Raw genomic sequence first — 15,885 nt, 5'->3', positions numbered from 1 at the left:
GGAAACCAGATGTCTTTTTTGAGGTGGTCACAAGCAGGAAGGTGGATTCCTGTTGAAATAAAGCTCCACAGAGACCTAATTAAAAGAGTGTACTGTGCAAACGTTTATCCAGGCTCTCCACCCCATCAGGGGAGATAAAGGAACATTCCCATTGTCTTCGGTGTCCACTACTCACTTGCGTGTGACTGATGGGTAAACGCCTACCTGCATAAAGGTGTGATTGATGGCTAAGCACAGAATTGTGCCCTCAGGTAGGTCTGCTGATTGGTTACCATGGCGTTTCCAGTGAGGGTGCACAAAGTTCCTGTTTTGGCCTGTGTTTCTTTTTTTCTTTTTTTTAAAACCTGAAATAGTTTCTTCCTTTTGTGTAAAGGCACGCTCTTTACCGAGGAGAGCTCTGATTCATTGTTGCTTATATGGGGAACTAAAGGCCACCTGAAAAACTCATCATGACTTTGCTGTACTGCTACATATTTTTGCCTTGGAAAGACGTAGCCGTTTAACAGATTTATAGCAAATACTTTGATCAGTAACAGCCTAGATTTCCACAGTGTTTAAGATTGTGGTTTATTCCATTGCAGCCTCCTTTCATTTAGGCACCATGTCAGGAATAATAAGAAAGTGGGGGAAGGTTGGAATGACTTTTGGATCCGTTTTTAAAAAGGTATAAAATATTTCAGATTTATTAAAAGCTTTAGTTTAAATGACAATTCAGCTTAAGTAAGATACTGCTGTTGTTCATCTCTATGCATTTCCCAAATTACATAAGACTCGGTCCTTTCCTGTAATGATAGACTATGCCATGAGTTACCAAGCTGGATTTGATCATATTATGCAACGTGGCTAAATGACTGAGGCCTGTTGAAATAACAATAAAGTAAATGTTTTTCCAGTGCAGACAGACGCTCCGCTGATGGGGTGTCGGGCTAATTTCCTCCTCTCTGAGAGCGGGAGGCAGTCTAATCGACATTCCAATCATAATCCCAGCCATCTTTGAGCACTCAGAGGAAATATTCATGTTCCCCATTATCACCCATTGTGTCTGATGGTTTACAGAGATTTAAAAAAAACCACACAAACACAAATCTGCTTTATTCTGAGGGAAATTGCCACATACGCTCACACAAGCGTGCTTACTACTGACTCTCAGAGGTGCCCAAGGAGGGTCACCTCTGGGGAAAAAATGCAGTTCAGCTTGCTGTTTAATGCCTGTTTTTGTTGCAGATGCGAGAACTGCGTTGAGATGCTGTTCGTTCGCGGCTCGAGCAACTGCGTGCAGTGCGACACGCCTTTGAGGAAGAGCAACTTCCGCGTGCAGCTCTTCGAGGACCCGACAGTAGATAAGGAGGTGGAGATTCGTAAGAAAGTGCTGAAGATGTGAGTGAGGGGGACTGTGAGGGTGAGGGGTGTGGTTCTTGGTGTTTATATGTCATCCCATGCCTCCTCCCACTTCTTAAGCTACCTTTTGTCTTTCTCATTACACTGTTTGTTTTGTAGACAATGCATCTCCCCGGGGGTGCTCAAACGGGAAGGCTCTTTCTCTGCCAGATTTTTACTTCTCAGCCCCTCCCTGCCTCCTCTCTCTTCCCTGTTATCTGTTCTTTAATAGCCCCTAATTGACATCTAATGTGCGCCTATTAGCCAGGATACAGACATGGTATTATAAAATGGTTGATTTAATGGAAGCTATTAATGTCGGTGCATATTTGCTCTCACCAGGTTTTACTTTTTTGCATCACCACTTCTCTTGTTTCTCTGCAGTTACAACAAGAGAGATTTTGACTTCCCCAGCCTGAGAGAATATAACGATTATCTGGAGCAAGTGGAGGACATAGGTAGGAGCTTGGAGCTTCATGCTGAGACTAGTTTAATGATTTCTCCTTGACTCTGGCTGCACAAGAGGATGTTTTACAGGCATTAGTGTCAGCCGGGGCCACAGATTAGGAAACAGAACTTGCAATGTTCACACGTCTTCACTGGCAGGTCAGTGTAAACTTGTAGCTTGGATGTATTAGAAGAGCTGCAAAACAGTGTAAAAATCCATCTAAAACAGACAAATAAAACTGATGGAGTATTTCTTAAAATAAATAAATAGATATACCATTTGGGCCAGTGATGCTGTTTCCAGCAGTCCAGTCACCTTGTGAGGTTTTTTTCTCAACTTTTATTTTCACATTAGAAAACTGCAGGTTTAAACAGTTTAAATGCTTCTCCCATCCACCGCTGGTTTATTTTACACAGCGAGGGTGGAGCTAAATTGAGCAGAAGCTAAAATGAAAGCTGTCTGTATGCAGATAAACTTCTATATAATTAAATTTGGCAGATTTCTTGTAAATTGTCTCTTTCTAGCAGCAACACCTACAGCATGTATATAAGTGGGTCTTTATTATGTTAATTTGTATTATGAAATATATATGTGTTAATAAATTGTATATATTGTTATAGATTAATCTGGCAACATAAAATAATCAAATTTGCTTGTTTTTTGTGCGATCTGCTGGTTCGACGGCCCAATGAGGGGGGAAAAATGTCATGATGAATAATTTCTCCTCAGCTCGTCTTTACATCGTCCCTGGGTTTAAGATATCACATGCATGTTAATTTCAACATTTCAGTTGAATAAATTTGTCGTTATTTCGAGTACAGTTTTAAATGATTTGGAGGATTTAGATAGTGGGTTTAATTAACGGTATTGTGGACTTGGAGACAGTGGTTCTGTCCACAGTGTGAGTTGTGATGGATTGATATGTTCAACAGTGGCTGTTCTTTTGCACACAGTGTATAACCTGACAAACAACGTTGACGTGGAGAACACCAAGCTGAGGATGGAGCAGTACCAGAGAGAGAACAGAGATGTCATCCAGAGAAATAAGGCCAAGCTTGTAAGTACTTTTGAAGGTTTTCCCCCCTTATAAAAGGATAATACCTAATAATGACACTTGTATTTAAGATAAACACTGGCCTTTTTTATTTTAAAGCCAGCTGCTCTGTTTGTCTAAGAGGGCAAAGTGTAGAATCAAGTGCAACAGGGCGGTGCTACAGCTTGTGTAGAATCTGCCGCGTGGTCAATAAAGCGACAGGTTCTTCCAACTTGCCGACTCTCTCTCCTCCTCAGACACGGGAGCAGGAAGAGCTGGAGGAGCTTCTGTTGCAGGAACAGCAGAGCAATGAGCAGCGGCGACTGGAGGTGCTGCAGGAGGAGCAGAGGCAACTACAGGCCAAGAGGAAGAACAAACAGGCTCTGCTGGACGAACTGGTGAGATGCACACGTTGCATGGCCGTGTGCATGTGTAATGACAAATCTAGTGATGCAATTAGCGAGTCACATTATGACAGATGTTCCATGTCGGATGTGCATGCGCTCGGCTCTAGGGTTCGTGGATGTGAGATCATTAAGAGCTTATTACCAGTCATTGTGCTGCAGGTTGCATTGTTCTCATTCTGTGATTCCAAAGCCTATCGGCTCCATTGTGTTGAGCTGCAGGCTTTGAAAGTTATTGTTCCGGCAGAGCGGGCTGCTGAAGGACCATCACAGATAGCTGGCTAAGCTGTGTGTTTGTTTGTTTAAGGCACAGGGCCTGTTGACTGTAGGCAGATGAGATCAGCTCTCACCCCCCCCCCCCAGGGGAGCTCTCCTGAGCTCTGACATCTGTACGGCCCTGTGGCCACTAGGCTTGCTATTCTTATGTGGGAACACTCACATACATTACATCAACAAATACATTTAGACTGCATGTTGCCGTTTCCCGGAGTGGCTAACTAATCAATAAAACACATCAGTAGGAAGTTGAAACACACTAGATTATTGTTCTTCTCTAATACAACATGTACTCTACGCTGGATTCACATTTGTTGTCTGCCATTTTATTTCACTCATTTGAGTAAAATGTGTCAGTTCTTATTGTCAGAAGAGGACCCATAGTATGGAAACTGATTTAACTGTTACTGACAATATTGATAAATAGCGCCAAAAGCTCTAGACTGTCCCACCTTTATAGTTCACCCCATCAAAAATGTCCTACCTCTACAGTGAACAATGTGTCCAGGCTTGTGTTCTTAGATCTATGCGCTTGGCAATACTCCACTGAAGAAATTGAAACGTCCGACCTTGCATTTAATGGAGGTGAAGACGGCGCAGTGCACTTGAAGCGGCGTCCCCTGACAGCGGCACAGTTTTGCTAATACGACTTACTAAAGTTTTGTGGCAGCTGGCCTGAAAGCAGCCCATGCTCATGGTAATGGTAAATGGTAAATGGCCTGTATTTATATAGCGCTTTACTAGTCCCTAAGGACCCCAAAGCGCTTTACATATCCAGTCATCCACCCATTCACACACACATTCACACAATGGTGACCCAGCAATGGGTGGGATATGTTCAATGAACTACTGCGTTACATTTCACACACTAAGATTAATACTTACAAAGTCTATATACGTTTTTTGTCTCCAGGAGCAGTCTCAGCTTCCTGCCACCCTTTTACTCGCTCAACACAAAGTTCGCGCTGCCCAGCTTGAGACCCAGATAGAGCAGCAGAAACAGGCTGTGAAGCCCACCAGTCTGTTTTCAACTGGAATCCATATGGTAAGTGCAACAGTCATATTGTAGTTTTCTACTTCTCTTTCCATCCTGAATGTGTGTTATTTACACACACAGGAAGTGATATGACTTATATGGTCATCAAGGAGCTGCTAATTCAAAGAAAAGCAGCTTTTGAGGAGGATGGAGCCAAAAGTGCTCGTTTCAGCCTGACAATGAATGGAGGGGTTGTATCATGAGCTAAGTAAGGATAATTTCTGTGCTATAAATCATGGACTGGTTTTCCAGCGAAGTTCAAGAATAAAAATATGGAGCTCTAGATGGAGCACAATAGGTCCCATTTAAATCCTGAGAGTTCGATAATCTGGGAAGGTTTTTTCCCTCGCTTACAATTGTGGTTGTTTAGAACAGCTTTAATTCTTTTTTTTCTTTCCACTGTGGTTGGGCAACACATCACACACACAAAAACGACTGCTTTTCATACAAACCCCTGGACTAAGTTTGCTTGTTAGCATACGTCCAACAGACTAAACTTTGCTGCTCTGAACTTATGTTGCAAAGATCTAAGACAAGCAGCAAAACAGTGAGAGCAAAATGAGCATCAATCAAGTTTTAAGAGGCAGTTAATACACATAGTGACATGCCTCTGCTCAGTGCGATTAAGGTGAATCTGAACTGTTGAGGTCATTAGTGTCAAAACTTTACACGGATTGCTTGTTGACAATAGTGTGTCATACATGGCCACGCTTTGAAAAGGAGGATGTTCCTCCATGTTTGGTGCTTCTTCAGTGTGGGAAGAGGCCCTCACCTCTTCATTCATGTCATCACATTCCTCTGGGTGTGCAGTAGGTCCCACAGAGAGCGAGATAAAGCATGTGGGCTCAGGGTTTCGGCCACTCTGAGCTTGCAGCTTTGTACGCACCGTGTCTGGAGGGACCTTCCATTTGGCTGTAGCTCAGGTTTTCAGTCGTTTATTTTCATTTTACTGCGATGAGATAGGCTGTGTCATCATCCCCACCCCTTTCACAGCAACCCTCATGAGGCATGGTTGTCTTCCCACAGTTCAGTGGTGCGTGGGAGAGATATCTGCTTAGCACTCACCTCAGCTCAAGCTGAAGCAAGGTTTTGACATACTTGGGTAGAACCGAACTCTATTTTTGAAGAAAGGACTATCTCATAAAGCAACACTCAAAGTATTGAACTGAGCTATACGGGGGGATTCAGTACTCTCACTTTCACCTCCTTAATATACAGCGTGAAGTTAAAAGTTGCTGATGGAGAGAGAAACTGCATGATTATGTTGCTCTTGGCTTGTTCTGTGCATGTTTTTCCTTGCTTCTTTCTCCCCATTTCTCCTCATCTTCCCATCCCTGTGCTCTTGTTGGTGGAGTAGAGTTCTTCCCATGCATCTGCTGTTGGACTTGAGAGACTTGAGTCAGGGGAACGTGTGGGTTTGGATTTCCCTTCACCTCAGTCCATAAGAATGACTTCTGTTTGACTTGGTGGGGTTTCAGCACAGAGCGGCAGATTCCTGGAGATTGCTGGAATTCATTTATCTGCTAGGTTCTGGTCCCTCGCTCCAAACAGGGTTTCAGTTTTTCTTCAGCAGAAATTAGGAGAGACAAATATAAAAACACACTTTTTTTAAAGCTGGGCCACATTTCTATGATTTTGCTTTGAAGCACGACTAATATGTGCCAATCTCTTTACTGTGATATCATGTACTGTTATAATGATTAGTCATTTTTGTAATTTTCAAGCATAAATGGCTCCGGTTTCCTTGGACCCTTTTTTTCTATCACGAGAAGAAAGTCTTATATTTAAAAAAGCAATTTTAAAGGTATTTGCTTTAGGCCTGGAAAACTTTAACAGTTTTCCCAAACTGCTTAGAAATATCAATCAATGAAGTATTCATTAGTACAAGTCCTGTTATCGCTTGTGAAATACACTGACAAATACGAAACAGTTTCATGTGACAGTGATGAATGGGCTTGGAGCACATTTTTGACCTCTTGATTTTTTTCATTTGGATGTTTTTGCCGAGGTGACGTTCACCAGTCACAGGAGCACAAATGTGCGGCGCCCCTGACTCTCTGTACCCACAACCCCCCTCTCTATACTGTCACCTTAACGGTATTTCAGCCAGCTGTTTCATCCGTGGCCAAAGTGAGCCGTCACCAGAGGAATGACATATCTGCCTGTCTTTGGGCTGGAAATTGGGGATGCCAGTTATTCCTCAGCTTCCTAGTCGTTCCGGACTTTATTTAAAGCGTGATCTAATATTGCACCTAGTTGTGATATGTTGTCAACTGGAAACACGCATGGAGACATCTCAGCCATGCTGGCTCTGTTCTTTGCCAGAGTGATTTTCTCGGAGTTCGTGAAGGGGACTCCAACCTTGGCCCTGATGTTTCTGGTTATGCACTACCATTGCTGTTGAGCGGACGTTTGAGGAAGTTCACCAATCCTCAGGGAAAGTAGTCTTATTCCAGGTGTGATTTTGAAGTGGGATGGGCCTGGTCTTGCCTTAGGAATGGTCTGAAATCACTCACTAATCCTTTACTTTGTAGGGACTCTATTGAAGCATGAGACACACATTACCCGTGTGTGGATGCGCACACACATATAAATACACCCCCTCCTTAGCCAACCTGAGTAAACATCCTTTGAAGAATAAAGTGTCTTTTAAAATAGATGTCCGCTGATATCAAAAGAAACACTCTGTGTGGGCGGGAGGTGACTATTCGCTGTTTAAACAGGTTGCTTGTTGTAGTCTGACACATAAAACGAGCCTCAGTGCCAAGCTTAATGACAAGAGTCACAATGCTCGGCACCTGCTCTGACAAAATCAGAGGGTAATAATTAGCATACAAATGACATCTACTTTGATTTTATTGTACTCTTGCGTGCTTGCTTTATTTGTACCTGTACATTTTCTTATATTTTCCGGTGAAACAGTGTGTGTGTGTGTGTGTGTGTGTGTGTTTGCAGTTGGGAATTTTTTATTTTTTTTTCCCCAGCTGCTACAGTGTCCCATTCCTGAAAGCATTTTGACTGATGGGGAATCTTTCCACCTTGGGGGCAGCTTTCAGCGCCATCTTAAATGAAAGGTCCCAGGTTCCTGCGCTGCTGGGGCCCAATCCCCTCCTCACAGGCAGGAGAGCAGCTGACATACCTGACGGGGCCGGCATGGGCACCTAATGAAAGCAGGAGGCAAGAACACACATAAACAAAAGTGGAACTCACACACACAATCGGCTAAATGTGGGTGGAAAGTTTATACCTAAACATTGACGTGTAGCTGGCTGAAATAACCTCGGGTCCTCTCTGGCTGTAGTCCATTCTACTCTTAGGCTGTGGAATTTGAATACCACAGAAAACACAAGCAAACACAAACACACACAGACATGCTGTGAGCTTGTTTGCTCAGGCCTGTTTCACTTGGTTAAGTTGTCCTCTAGGGTGACCTCTGCGCAGTAGACGCACTTGTCAGCGCTGTGCCGGCTCTGCTTTACTTCGCTCTGGCAGACTGGCCCAACCTGTTTTGCCTGCAAGTTTGTCGCTTTATACTTAATGCAACCCCCACTCGCTCTTCTTCAGTGTTATCTTTATATCCCTTATTCACAAATTTTTACAGATGCAGGTAAATTATGTTGTTTATACTGAGATTGTTGACCTTGCAGCATTCAAAAACCAAAGGTGACATGTTTTATGTGGGAGAGTGCACAAACTCTGTCCTTTGGCCTTTTCCTTTATATTGGACTGCTGGCACGCAGGGTTGAAAGCGCTGGCGTGGGGGGGTCACCTCAGGGAGAACCGTCAGCCCTGATTGGCACCAGCACATGTGGGCATTCACACCTCTGCCCCTGGCCCCGGCTTGGCCCTGTTTAGGTTGGCCTCAGCAGCCCTTGGGCAAGCTGCTTCAGCCCAGCCCAGCGGAAAAAGAAGTTGTCAGCTTTAGGGGCTTTGCGCTGGGGCAGCTGCCACTGGTCAGGCAGTTATATTTAAACTTGTAAGGCAAGTTGAGGCACTGTATGAGAAGCAGTTTTACACTTGCTACTTGCTGCTTAGTGGGCTGCTGGGTAGCCCAAAGCTCTTTATCCATACAGAAGCACTGGCAGCACCAGTGCGGAAGGTGGAAGTGAGGACTGGAGTTGGGCTGGGACTAGCCTGGCCCTGAACTGTGGTTGTTATTTTTTATCCCCTCTGCAAAACCAACCACTGTTCCCCCTTTTCCATTGTTCTCATTATCAGGATTTGCATTAGCGCCGAGTGCCTCGATGGCTTTGGAGCTGTGGCTTCCCAAATCCTCGGGGACCACATGAGTGTATGTGGTTGTGTGTGCGAGTGCGTGGATGTTGTGGGAAGGTGCTGATGGAGAGGTTAGTCTCAGCAACCTTGATGTGTCCTGCTGAGCTGCAAAGTCAAGGGAGAGAGTGGGATGGGCGGGGAGTGCTGACGATTGTTCCGTGTGTGTGTGTGTGTGTGTGTGTGTGTGTGTGTGTGTGTGTGTGTGGAGGGGTCTTGTGACCCACAATCTGAGCCGTTGACCAATGAGCCTTTTGGATTAAAGTTTGGCATCGTTAACGCTGTATAAGATCTTCTTCTTTAGCCTTGTTTGACCGCAGTTCTCACATTTTAAATCCTATTCTAATCATACTTTAGCATTGATGGTCAGTGCCAAGTAATATTATAGCTTAATATGCCATTAAAACATATTTTTTTGTGAATCCTTTAATGACACATTCTAGTACTTTCAAAGTTATGTGACTTTTATGAGAGTCCTATAAAGTTACTTTAATGTTTACCTATATTTTTAGGTTTCAGGTGCAATTTTTCTACTTTTGGGTCTCTATGATGTCAGTAATTAGGATTATTTTTTTTACCTTTATTTGTACAGGTAGTTCCACTGAGACTCAATGTGTCATTTACAAGCGACACCTACATCAGACAAACATATTAAAATTGCAACAATAAAATAGTCAACGCACAAATGTTTACACAGTCAAAAACAGGAACAAGTTCCCAGTGATGGTTTTGCAAGTTCATTTGTACATCTTTTAAAGTCTGCAAGTCAAATCAGTATTCCATGTGTTCTTTCATGTACTCAATGAAGACGGGGCAGAAAAGGCTCTGTAACATACACAGCTACTTTAGTAAAGTCCATTAATGAAACTACCCCCTAAAAACAATTCCCGCTAAATAAATACTTATGTGTAATGTTAAAGCACAATATCAGCCTGCACACCTGTTACCTGCATCAGTTAACGGATAGACACCTGCAACAGTTTTACTTGGAATTGGTTGTGGTACAACCGGATAATGTTGAGGTACAAATTCAGGGTAAGTTGAAGTACTCCCGTTGGCATGACGGTAATTTCCTCAAATCATCCTCCCCTGCGGTTTTATTAAGATTGATGGCCTCCAGAGTTTCACTTTAATGCCACAGGGGTATTATATGAGCCTTAAAACCAGTTACATGCTCAAACTTGTAATACACTGTGTTGTATAGGTAGGAGGATGGGCCTCCATAATGATAAAACCAGATGTTTATTTTGGCTCTTGCTGGGGCGTTGTTTCAATAGCCCCTTAGTCCCTCAGCCATTTCTGCTCCGCTGGGTCTGGCTGGGGGTCTCTCGCTCTCTCTCGCTCTCTCGTTGTCTTTAACTGAAGGACTTAGAAAACAGCATTCATACTCTAAGTCACATTGACTTGATGTGCACATGATTAAAGCCTCAGCAGTGGTATTAGCTGTAGGAGAAATCAGTCCTGAGGGGTCACAGCTCTACATTATGGGCATTCATTCAGTTTTTTTTTTCTCTTTCAAAGCATTTTGTATGTACTACAAGTCATTCATTTACACATTTCTGTAAATATAATTAGAAGTCGCTATGTTTGCGTGGACATCTTTAAAGGCTGCTTTTGTGGGTGCTGATGCATCTGTGCCAGTTTTCAAGGTGCCCTTGCAGAGGAATGTAGAAGAAATTTCCCCAGAATGGGGGCTGGGTCTGTTGTGTCTGCCACTTAAAAAAAAAAAAAAAAAAAAAAAAAAGGTGGTCTGATTTACTGCTCTTCAGCCATCTGCAACTGCCAATTTGCTGCTCTTTCTTTACCACACCACCACTGAGGAGTTTTCTTCTTCTGCTTCTCCTTCCACCTTCCCTTTGTCCCAGTGCATCTCATTGAGTGCGCAGTAGGGGAGTTAAGCAGTGCTGAAAGTTTGAAAGAAGATGGATGAACAGTCTGAAAGAGTGCAAAAGAGAGTGAGAGTGACTGGGATTGCGTTCATTGGTCTGGATTTCATTAGCCTGTGGTGGGGCTCCTCTGCGTTGGATGAATGGATAGGATGGTATAACAGAGCACTGGTACCTCAGGGTACAAGGTTGAATGAAAACCATGGAGAAGTGTGTGCCTAGTGCTTTAAAGGAAACAGCGTTTATACACTAGCAATGCAAATATATTATATTGTTTTTTCTAATTTACTTGCATATATTAGGAATTTACAGTTGACAATCTGGCCAAGAACAGATACCCAGCAGTTTTTTGGCATCCCTTGATGAAAGAAGAGAAAAATATCGTTTAACTGACAGTGACATCATAAGGAAATGTTTTGGTGTGATTTGATATTTAGTTTTCATAATTTCTTCTGTGGAAAAACCCACTTTTAAAAAATTTATTGCTGTTTTATTGCTTTTAATGTGCTGCAACTGCCGTTATCCCTGTTGCCACCCACACCTTCATGTGTAAACCACAGCTGAATGCAACAGGTTTAGACTCGTTCTGTTAAAATAATTGAAAGTTATTCTGGGAAGCAGGATTTTGTGAAACAGATGAGATCCATCTGTTTAACTTCCTATAGGTAAATGTAATATGGGGTGGGGGGTGGGGTTGTTTTTATTTTATTAAGTTAGCCCATAATGAATTCAATATCTGGATTATTTTATGGATCGTAAGGGAAAAATGATGCTGGCCTAATGTGGTCGGAGGTGAATGAATGGTGGTTAAATAATTGTCAGGATAGATATATTTATTTTTGAAGTGTATTTTATAATAAGTTGCAGGGAATTTAAAAAATAAAATGCAAAATACACTACGTAGACAAAAGTCTTGGTCCACACCTCTTCCTTTTTCAGTCCCATTGCCACATGTGTGTAAAAGTACGTAAAAAGAAGCCAATGCTGTGCTAACTATATGCAACTACAGTGGGGCAAAAAAGTATTTAGTCAGCCACCGATTGTGCAAGTTCCCCCACTTAAAATGATGACAGAGGTCAGTAATTTGCACCAGAGGTACACTTCAACTGTGAGAGACAGAATGTGAAAAAAAATCCATGAATCCACATGGTAGGATTTGTAAAGAATTTATTCGTAAATCAGGGTGGAAAATAAGTATTTGGTCACCTCAAACAAGGAAAATCTCTGGCTCTCACAGACCTGTAACGTCTTCTGCAAGAAGCTTTTCTGTCCCCCACTCGTTACCTGTATGAATGGCACCTGTTTGAACTCATCATCTGTATAAAAGACACCTGTCCACAGCCTCAAACAGTCAGACTCCAAACTCCGCCATGGCCAAGACCAAAGAGCTTTCGAAGGACACCAGGAAAAGTATTGTAGACCTGCACCAGACTGGGAAGAGTGAATCTACAATAGGCAAGCAGCTTGGTGTGAAAAAATCAACTGTGGGAGCAATCATCAGAAAATGGAAGACATACAAGACCACTGATAATCTCCCTCGATCTGGGGCTCCACGCAAGATCTCATCCCGTGGGGTCAAAATGATCATGAGAACGGTGAGCAAAGATCCCAGAACCACACGGGGGGACCTGGTGAATGACCTGCAGAGAGCTGGGACCAAAGTAACAAAGGTCACCATCAGTAACACACTACAACGGCAGGGAATCAAATCCCGCAGTGCCAGACGTGTTCCGCTGCTGAAGCCAGTGCATGTCCAGGCCCGTCTGAAGTTTGCCAGAGAGCACATGGATGATACAGCAGAGGATTGGGAGAATGTCATGTGGTCAGATGAAACCAAAGTAGAACTTTTTGGTATGAACTCAACTCGTCGTGTTTGGAGGAAGAAGAATACTGAGTTGCATCCCAAGAACACCATACCTACTGTGAAGCATGGGGGTGGAAACATCATGCTATGGGGCTGTTTTTCTGCCAAGGGGACAGGACGACTGATCCGTGTTAAGGACAGAATGAATGGGGCCATGTATCGTGAGATTTTGAGCCAAAACCTCCTTCCATCAATGAGAACTTTGAAGATGAAATGAGGCTGGGTCTTCCAACATGACAATGATCCAAAACACACCGCCCGGGCAACAAAGGAGTGGCTCCGTAAGAAGCATTTGAAAGTCCTGGAGTGGCCTAGCCAGTCTCCAGACCTCAACCCCATAGAAAATCTGTGGCGGGAGTTGAAAGTCCGTGTTGCTCGGCGACAGCCCCAAAACATCACTGCTCTCGAGAAGATCTGCATGGAGGAATGGGCCAAAATACCAGCTACTGTGTGTGCAAACCTGGTAAAGACCTATAGTAAACGTTTGACCTCTGTTGTTGCCAACAAAGGTTATGTTACAAAGTATTGAGTTGTATTTTTGTTATTGACCAAATACTTATTTTCCACCCTGATTTACGAATAAATTCTTTACAAATCCTACCATGTGGATTCATGGAATTTTTTTTTCACATTCTGTCTCTCACAGTTGAAGTGTACCTCTGGTGCAAATTACTGACCTCTGTCATCATTTTAGGTGGGGGAACTTGCACAATCGGTGGCTGACTAATTACTTTTTTGCCCCACTGTATATGCAGAGCTTAAACCTCCTCTGCCATTAACATCAGCACAGAAACTGGAGTGTGAGCTTCATGGCCGAGCAAATCCTTTAGGTGTAATGTGAATGTGGCCAAGTATTTTTGTCCTAGAAAACATGATGCTGATGAGATATAGCATAATAATAGTGATAATGATTATGATGATGATAATAATGAAAAGAAGAAGTATAATAATAATATGCAAAACGACAAACTTCTTGAATCTTGAAAAATAGATAAATAAAGCTGAAGTTTATTTTAATGCTCTCATGCAATGTTGTACTCATCTGCTGTCTTTCTGTATTTCAATAACTGTTGTTACTTATCTCTCCTACTTTTCTTTTTGGTGAACATCTTTCAGTAGGGTTGCATTTATCGTTCTGCGCTGCTCTGAGTTGTCCGTTTTCAGCATTTAGGCGCGCGACAACATCCTGTTTATCTGTGCCAAGATGATGAGGTGGTGAAATATCAAAAACCTCTTTATTCAGAATTTCTGTGTAAAAGTTGCGTTGAGGCTGCTGCATCTCCAAAAGCATGTACAGATTCTCAAATTCTTTTGGTTGCGTCTTTCTTAAGCTAAAAGACATAATCTTGTGCATGCCTGTCTGTTAATGTGACTGCATGCAGTTCAGACTTGCACTGTTGAATCTGATAGGTTTGTCATTCAGACATGAAGCGGACCAGTTCAGATGCTGTCAGATTAATGGGGGGAAAAGTGCACATATGAAAGCACCTTTATTGGGACCTGGAAGGAAACTCTGCATGTGTTGTCATCTCATGTCTTTGGTGCTTTTGTAACTTCCAGCTCAGGTTTTGGTTGCTCTATTTCCCCCGTGTCTGCGCTCATATGGGTCAAAGCATGTGTGAAGGCAGGCAGTGTGAGGCCGCAGGGCACATGTTACTCGTTTAGTTTGGTTTTCATCGACTCCCCTCTGTGTTCTGTTGTTTATACTCCCCCCACTACTTTTTTTTTTTCTTCTTGGCTTTCTCTCTTATCTTTTTATCTCTCCTTTGTCTCTGAGGTCCTTCGCTGCACTCTAAAATAGTTCATGTTTGTTTAAACATCATCCTTTTTAATTCCAGGTTTGTTTCATGAATCAGGCTTGTCTTATGAGTCTCATTACTTTAATGCTGGAGAAAACATAGCGGTCGGATGCTGTGTGGAAATTCCCCTTTGATGGCAGAGCCCCAAATCGAACAATGCTGCAGTATCCCAAAGAAGTCTCGTATTTCTTACTCGATCTGCACGGTCAAGAGCATTAGGAACTGGAATAGTCTGACTGAAATTTCAGCTCAGAGTAATTATTGATTGGATTAAAAAAAAAAAATTAAACAACTTTTATAAGATTTACAAGCGTTTGTAATTTGAACATATTTCAGTCGGAGGCAGCTTTGACGGACATAGTTTTAGGTGAAACCACGCTAAAATAATCACAACTCAACCCACAAACAAAGCATTTCCTCCACACTACATTTATACATTATCAGCCGATTTCTCTTTGGTGGTTTTATGGAGCAAGCCAATAGCCATTTTTGAACCAAAGTACACTTGCTTTGTTATCAGGAATTGCATTTCGGCCGACCACAATTTTCCTGAACGATGTTCTCATCCCTTTTTTTTTTTTTTTTTTTTTTTTTTTTTTTGTGTGTGTGTCCTGTTCAGTTTCCAAAACTATTTGACTGCTAAAAACATGTTCAGTCACTGTCCTGCCTCAGTTTCTCCTCCAAACCGCCGTTGCCGGGGGAAAGTGAAAATGTTGTCAGACAGAACTTCTATTTCCAAACCAGTCTGTCAAGAACCAGTGGGTGCTAATGCTGCGGACTGATTGACTTTAACCGTATTCCAAACAATTTTTGTGTGTTTGCGCCATAGCCATAAAGTTTCCAGGGTTGCACGATGCGCCGAGACAATGACGATTATTTCCCGTCTTGAATGACGTGCCTCTTTTGTGTTTTTCTTTCAGCGACAGACGGTGTCTCTCCAGCCTGTTACCAAGATAGAGGATGTTCTTTACCACTACAGACCCCTCCAAGTTGAAACCTATGGACCCCCGGTGCCTGAACTGGAGCAGCTGGGCAGACTCGGGTACAGTTATTTACTCAGTCTCATTTAGTCTCAAGAACTCTGAAAATGTGGATTTTCTTTAAGTTCTTGAGAAATTTCCTGGAAAGCATTAAGCAATATGGCCGTATGGTATGAATAAAGATAAAGTTATGTCATAGTCAAAATTGTTCAAATATACAAGAGGACTTTATTACCAGTTTATACACAGAATACTGCTGGATTATTGTTTCTAAAATAGAAGTAATGAATTAAAAATGTTTTCAGGAATGATCCCATCAATTTATAGTTCCATGTCAGTTACAGGAAATTACAGGAAATCTTGGGAAGGAAAAAGTATTTGCAATTCATTTAAATTATTATGTTTGAAAAGGTTTTGTTGTAGGTGTAGCGAGTAGCTGCCAGATGAGAGGTCTGCTTGGAAAATCTTGACTCTCTTCTGATTAACTGGGAGAGTGAAAGCAAAGTGAGG

The 15,885-nt window shown here is 42.5% G+C and overlaps 1 protein-coding gene across 2 annotated transcripts in view; it reads left to right on the top strand.

Moving 5' to 3' along the window:
• mnat1 (MNAT1 component of CDK activating kinase) overlaps window positions 1-15,885 on the top strand; it is a 35,798-nt gene that overhangs the window by 7,652 nt on the left and 12,261 nt on the right. For both annotated transcript variants that reach the window (XM_085343750.1, XM_085343749.1), the window contains 6 exons: window positions 1,225-1,377; window positions 1,762-1,835; window positions 2,779-2,882; window positions 3,116-3,256; window positions 4,452-4,583; window positions 15,316-15,437. In XM_085343750.1, the coding sequence (XP_085199876.1) occupies window positions 1,225-1,377; window positions 1,762-1,835; window positions 2,779-2,882; window positions 3,116-3,256; window positions 4,452-4,583; window positions 15,316-15,437 (726 nt within the window). The remainder of the gene's footprint in view (window positions 1-1,224; window positions 1,378-1,761; window positions 1,836-2,778; window positions 2,883-3,115; window positions 3,257-4,451; window positions 4,584-15,315; window positions 15,438-15,885) is intronic.

Source organism: Diplotaxodon limnothrissa, linkage group LG19 (genome assembly GCF_057381915.1).
Source record: "Diplotaxodon limnothrissa isolate DT_005_m linkage group LG19, D_limnothrissa_male_GT1.1, whole genome shotgun sequence".
Classification (NCBI taxonomy): Eukaryota; Metazoa; Chordata; class Actinopteri; order Cichliformes; family Cichlidae; genus Diplotaxodon; species Diplotaxodon limnothrissa.
This window is presented reverse-complemented; position numbering and strand designations above follow the sequence as displayed.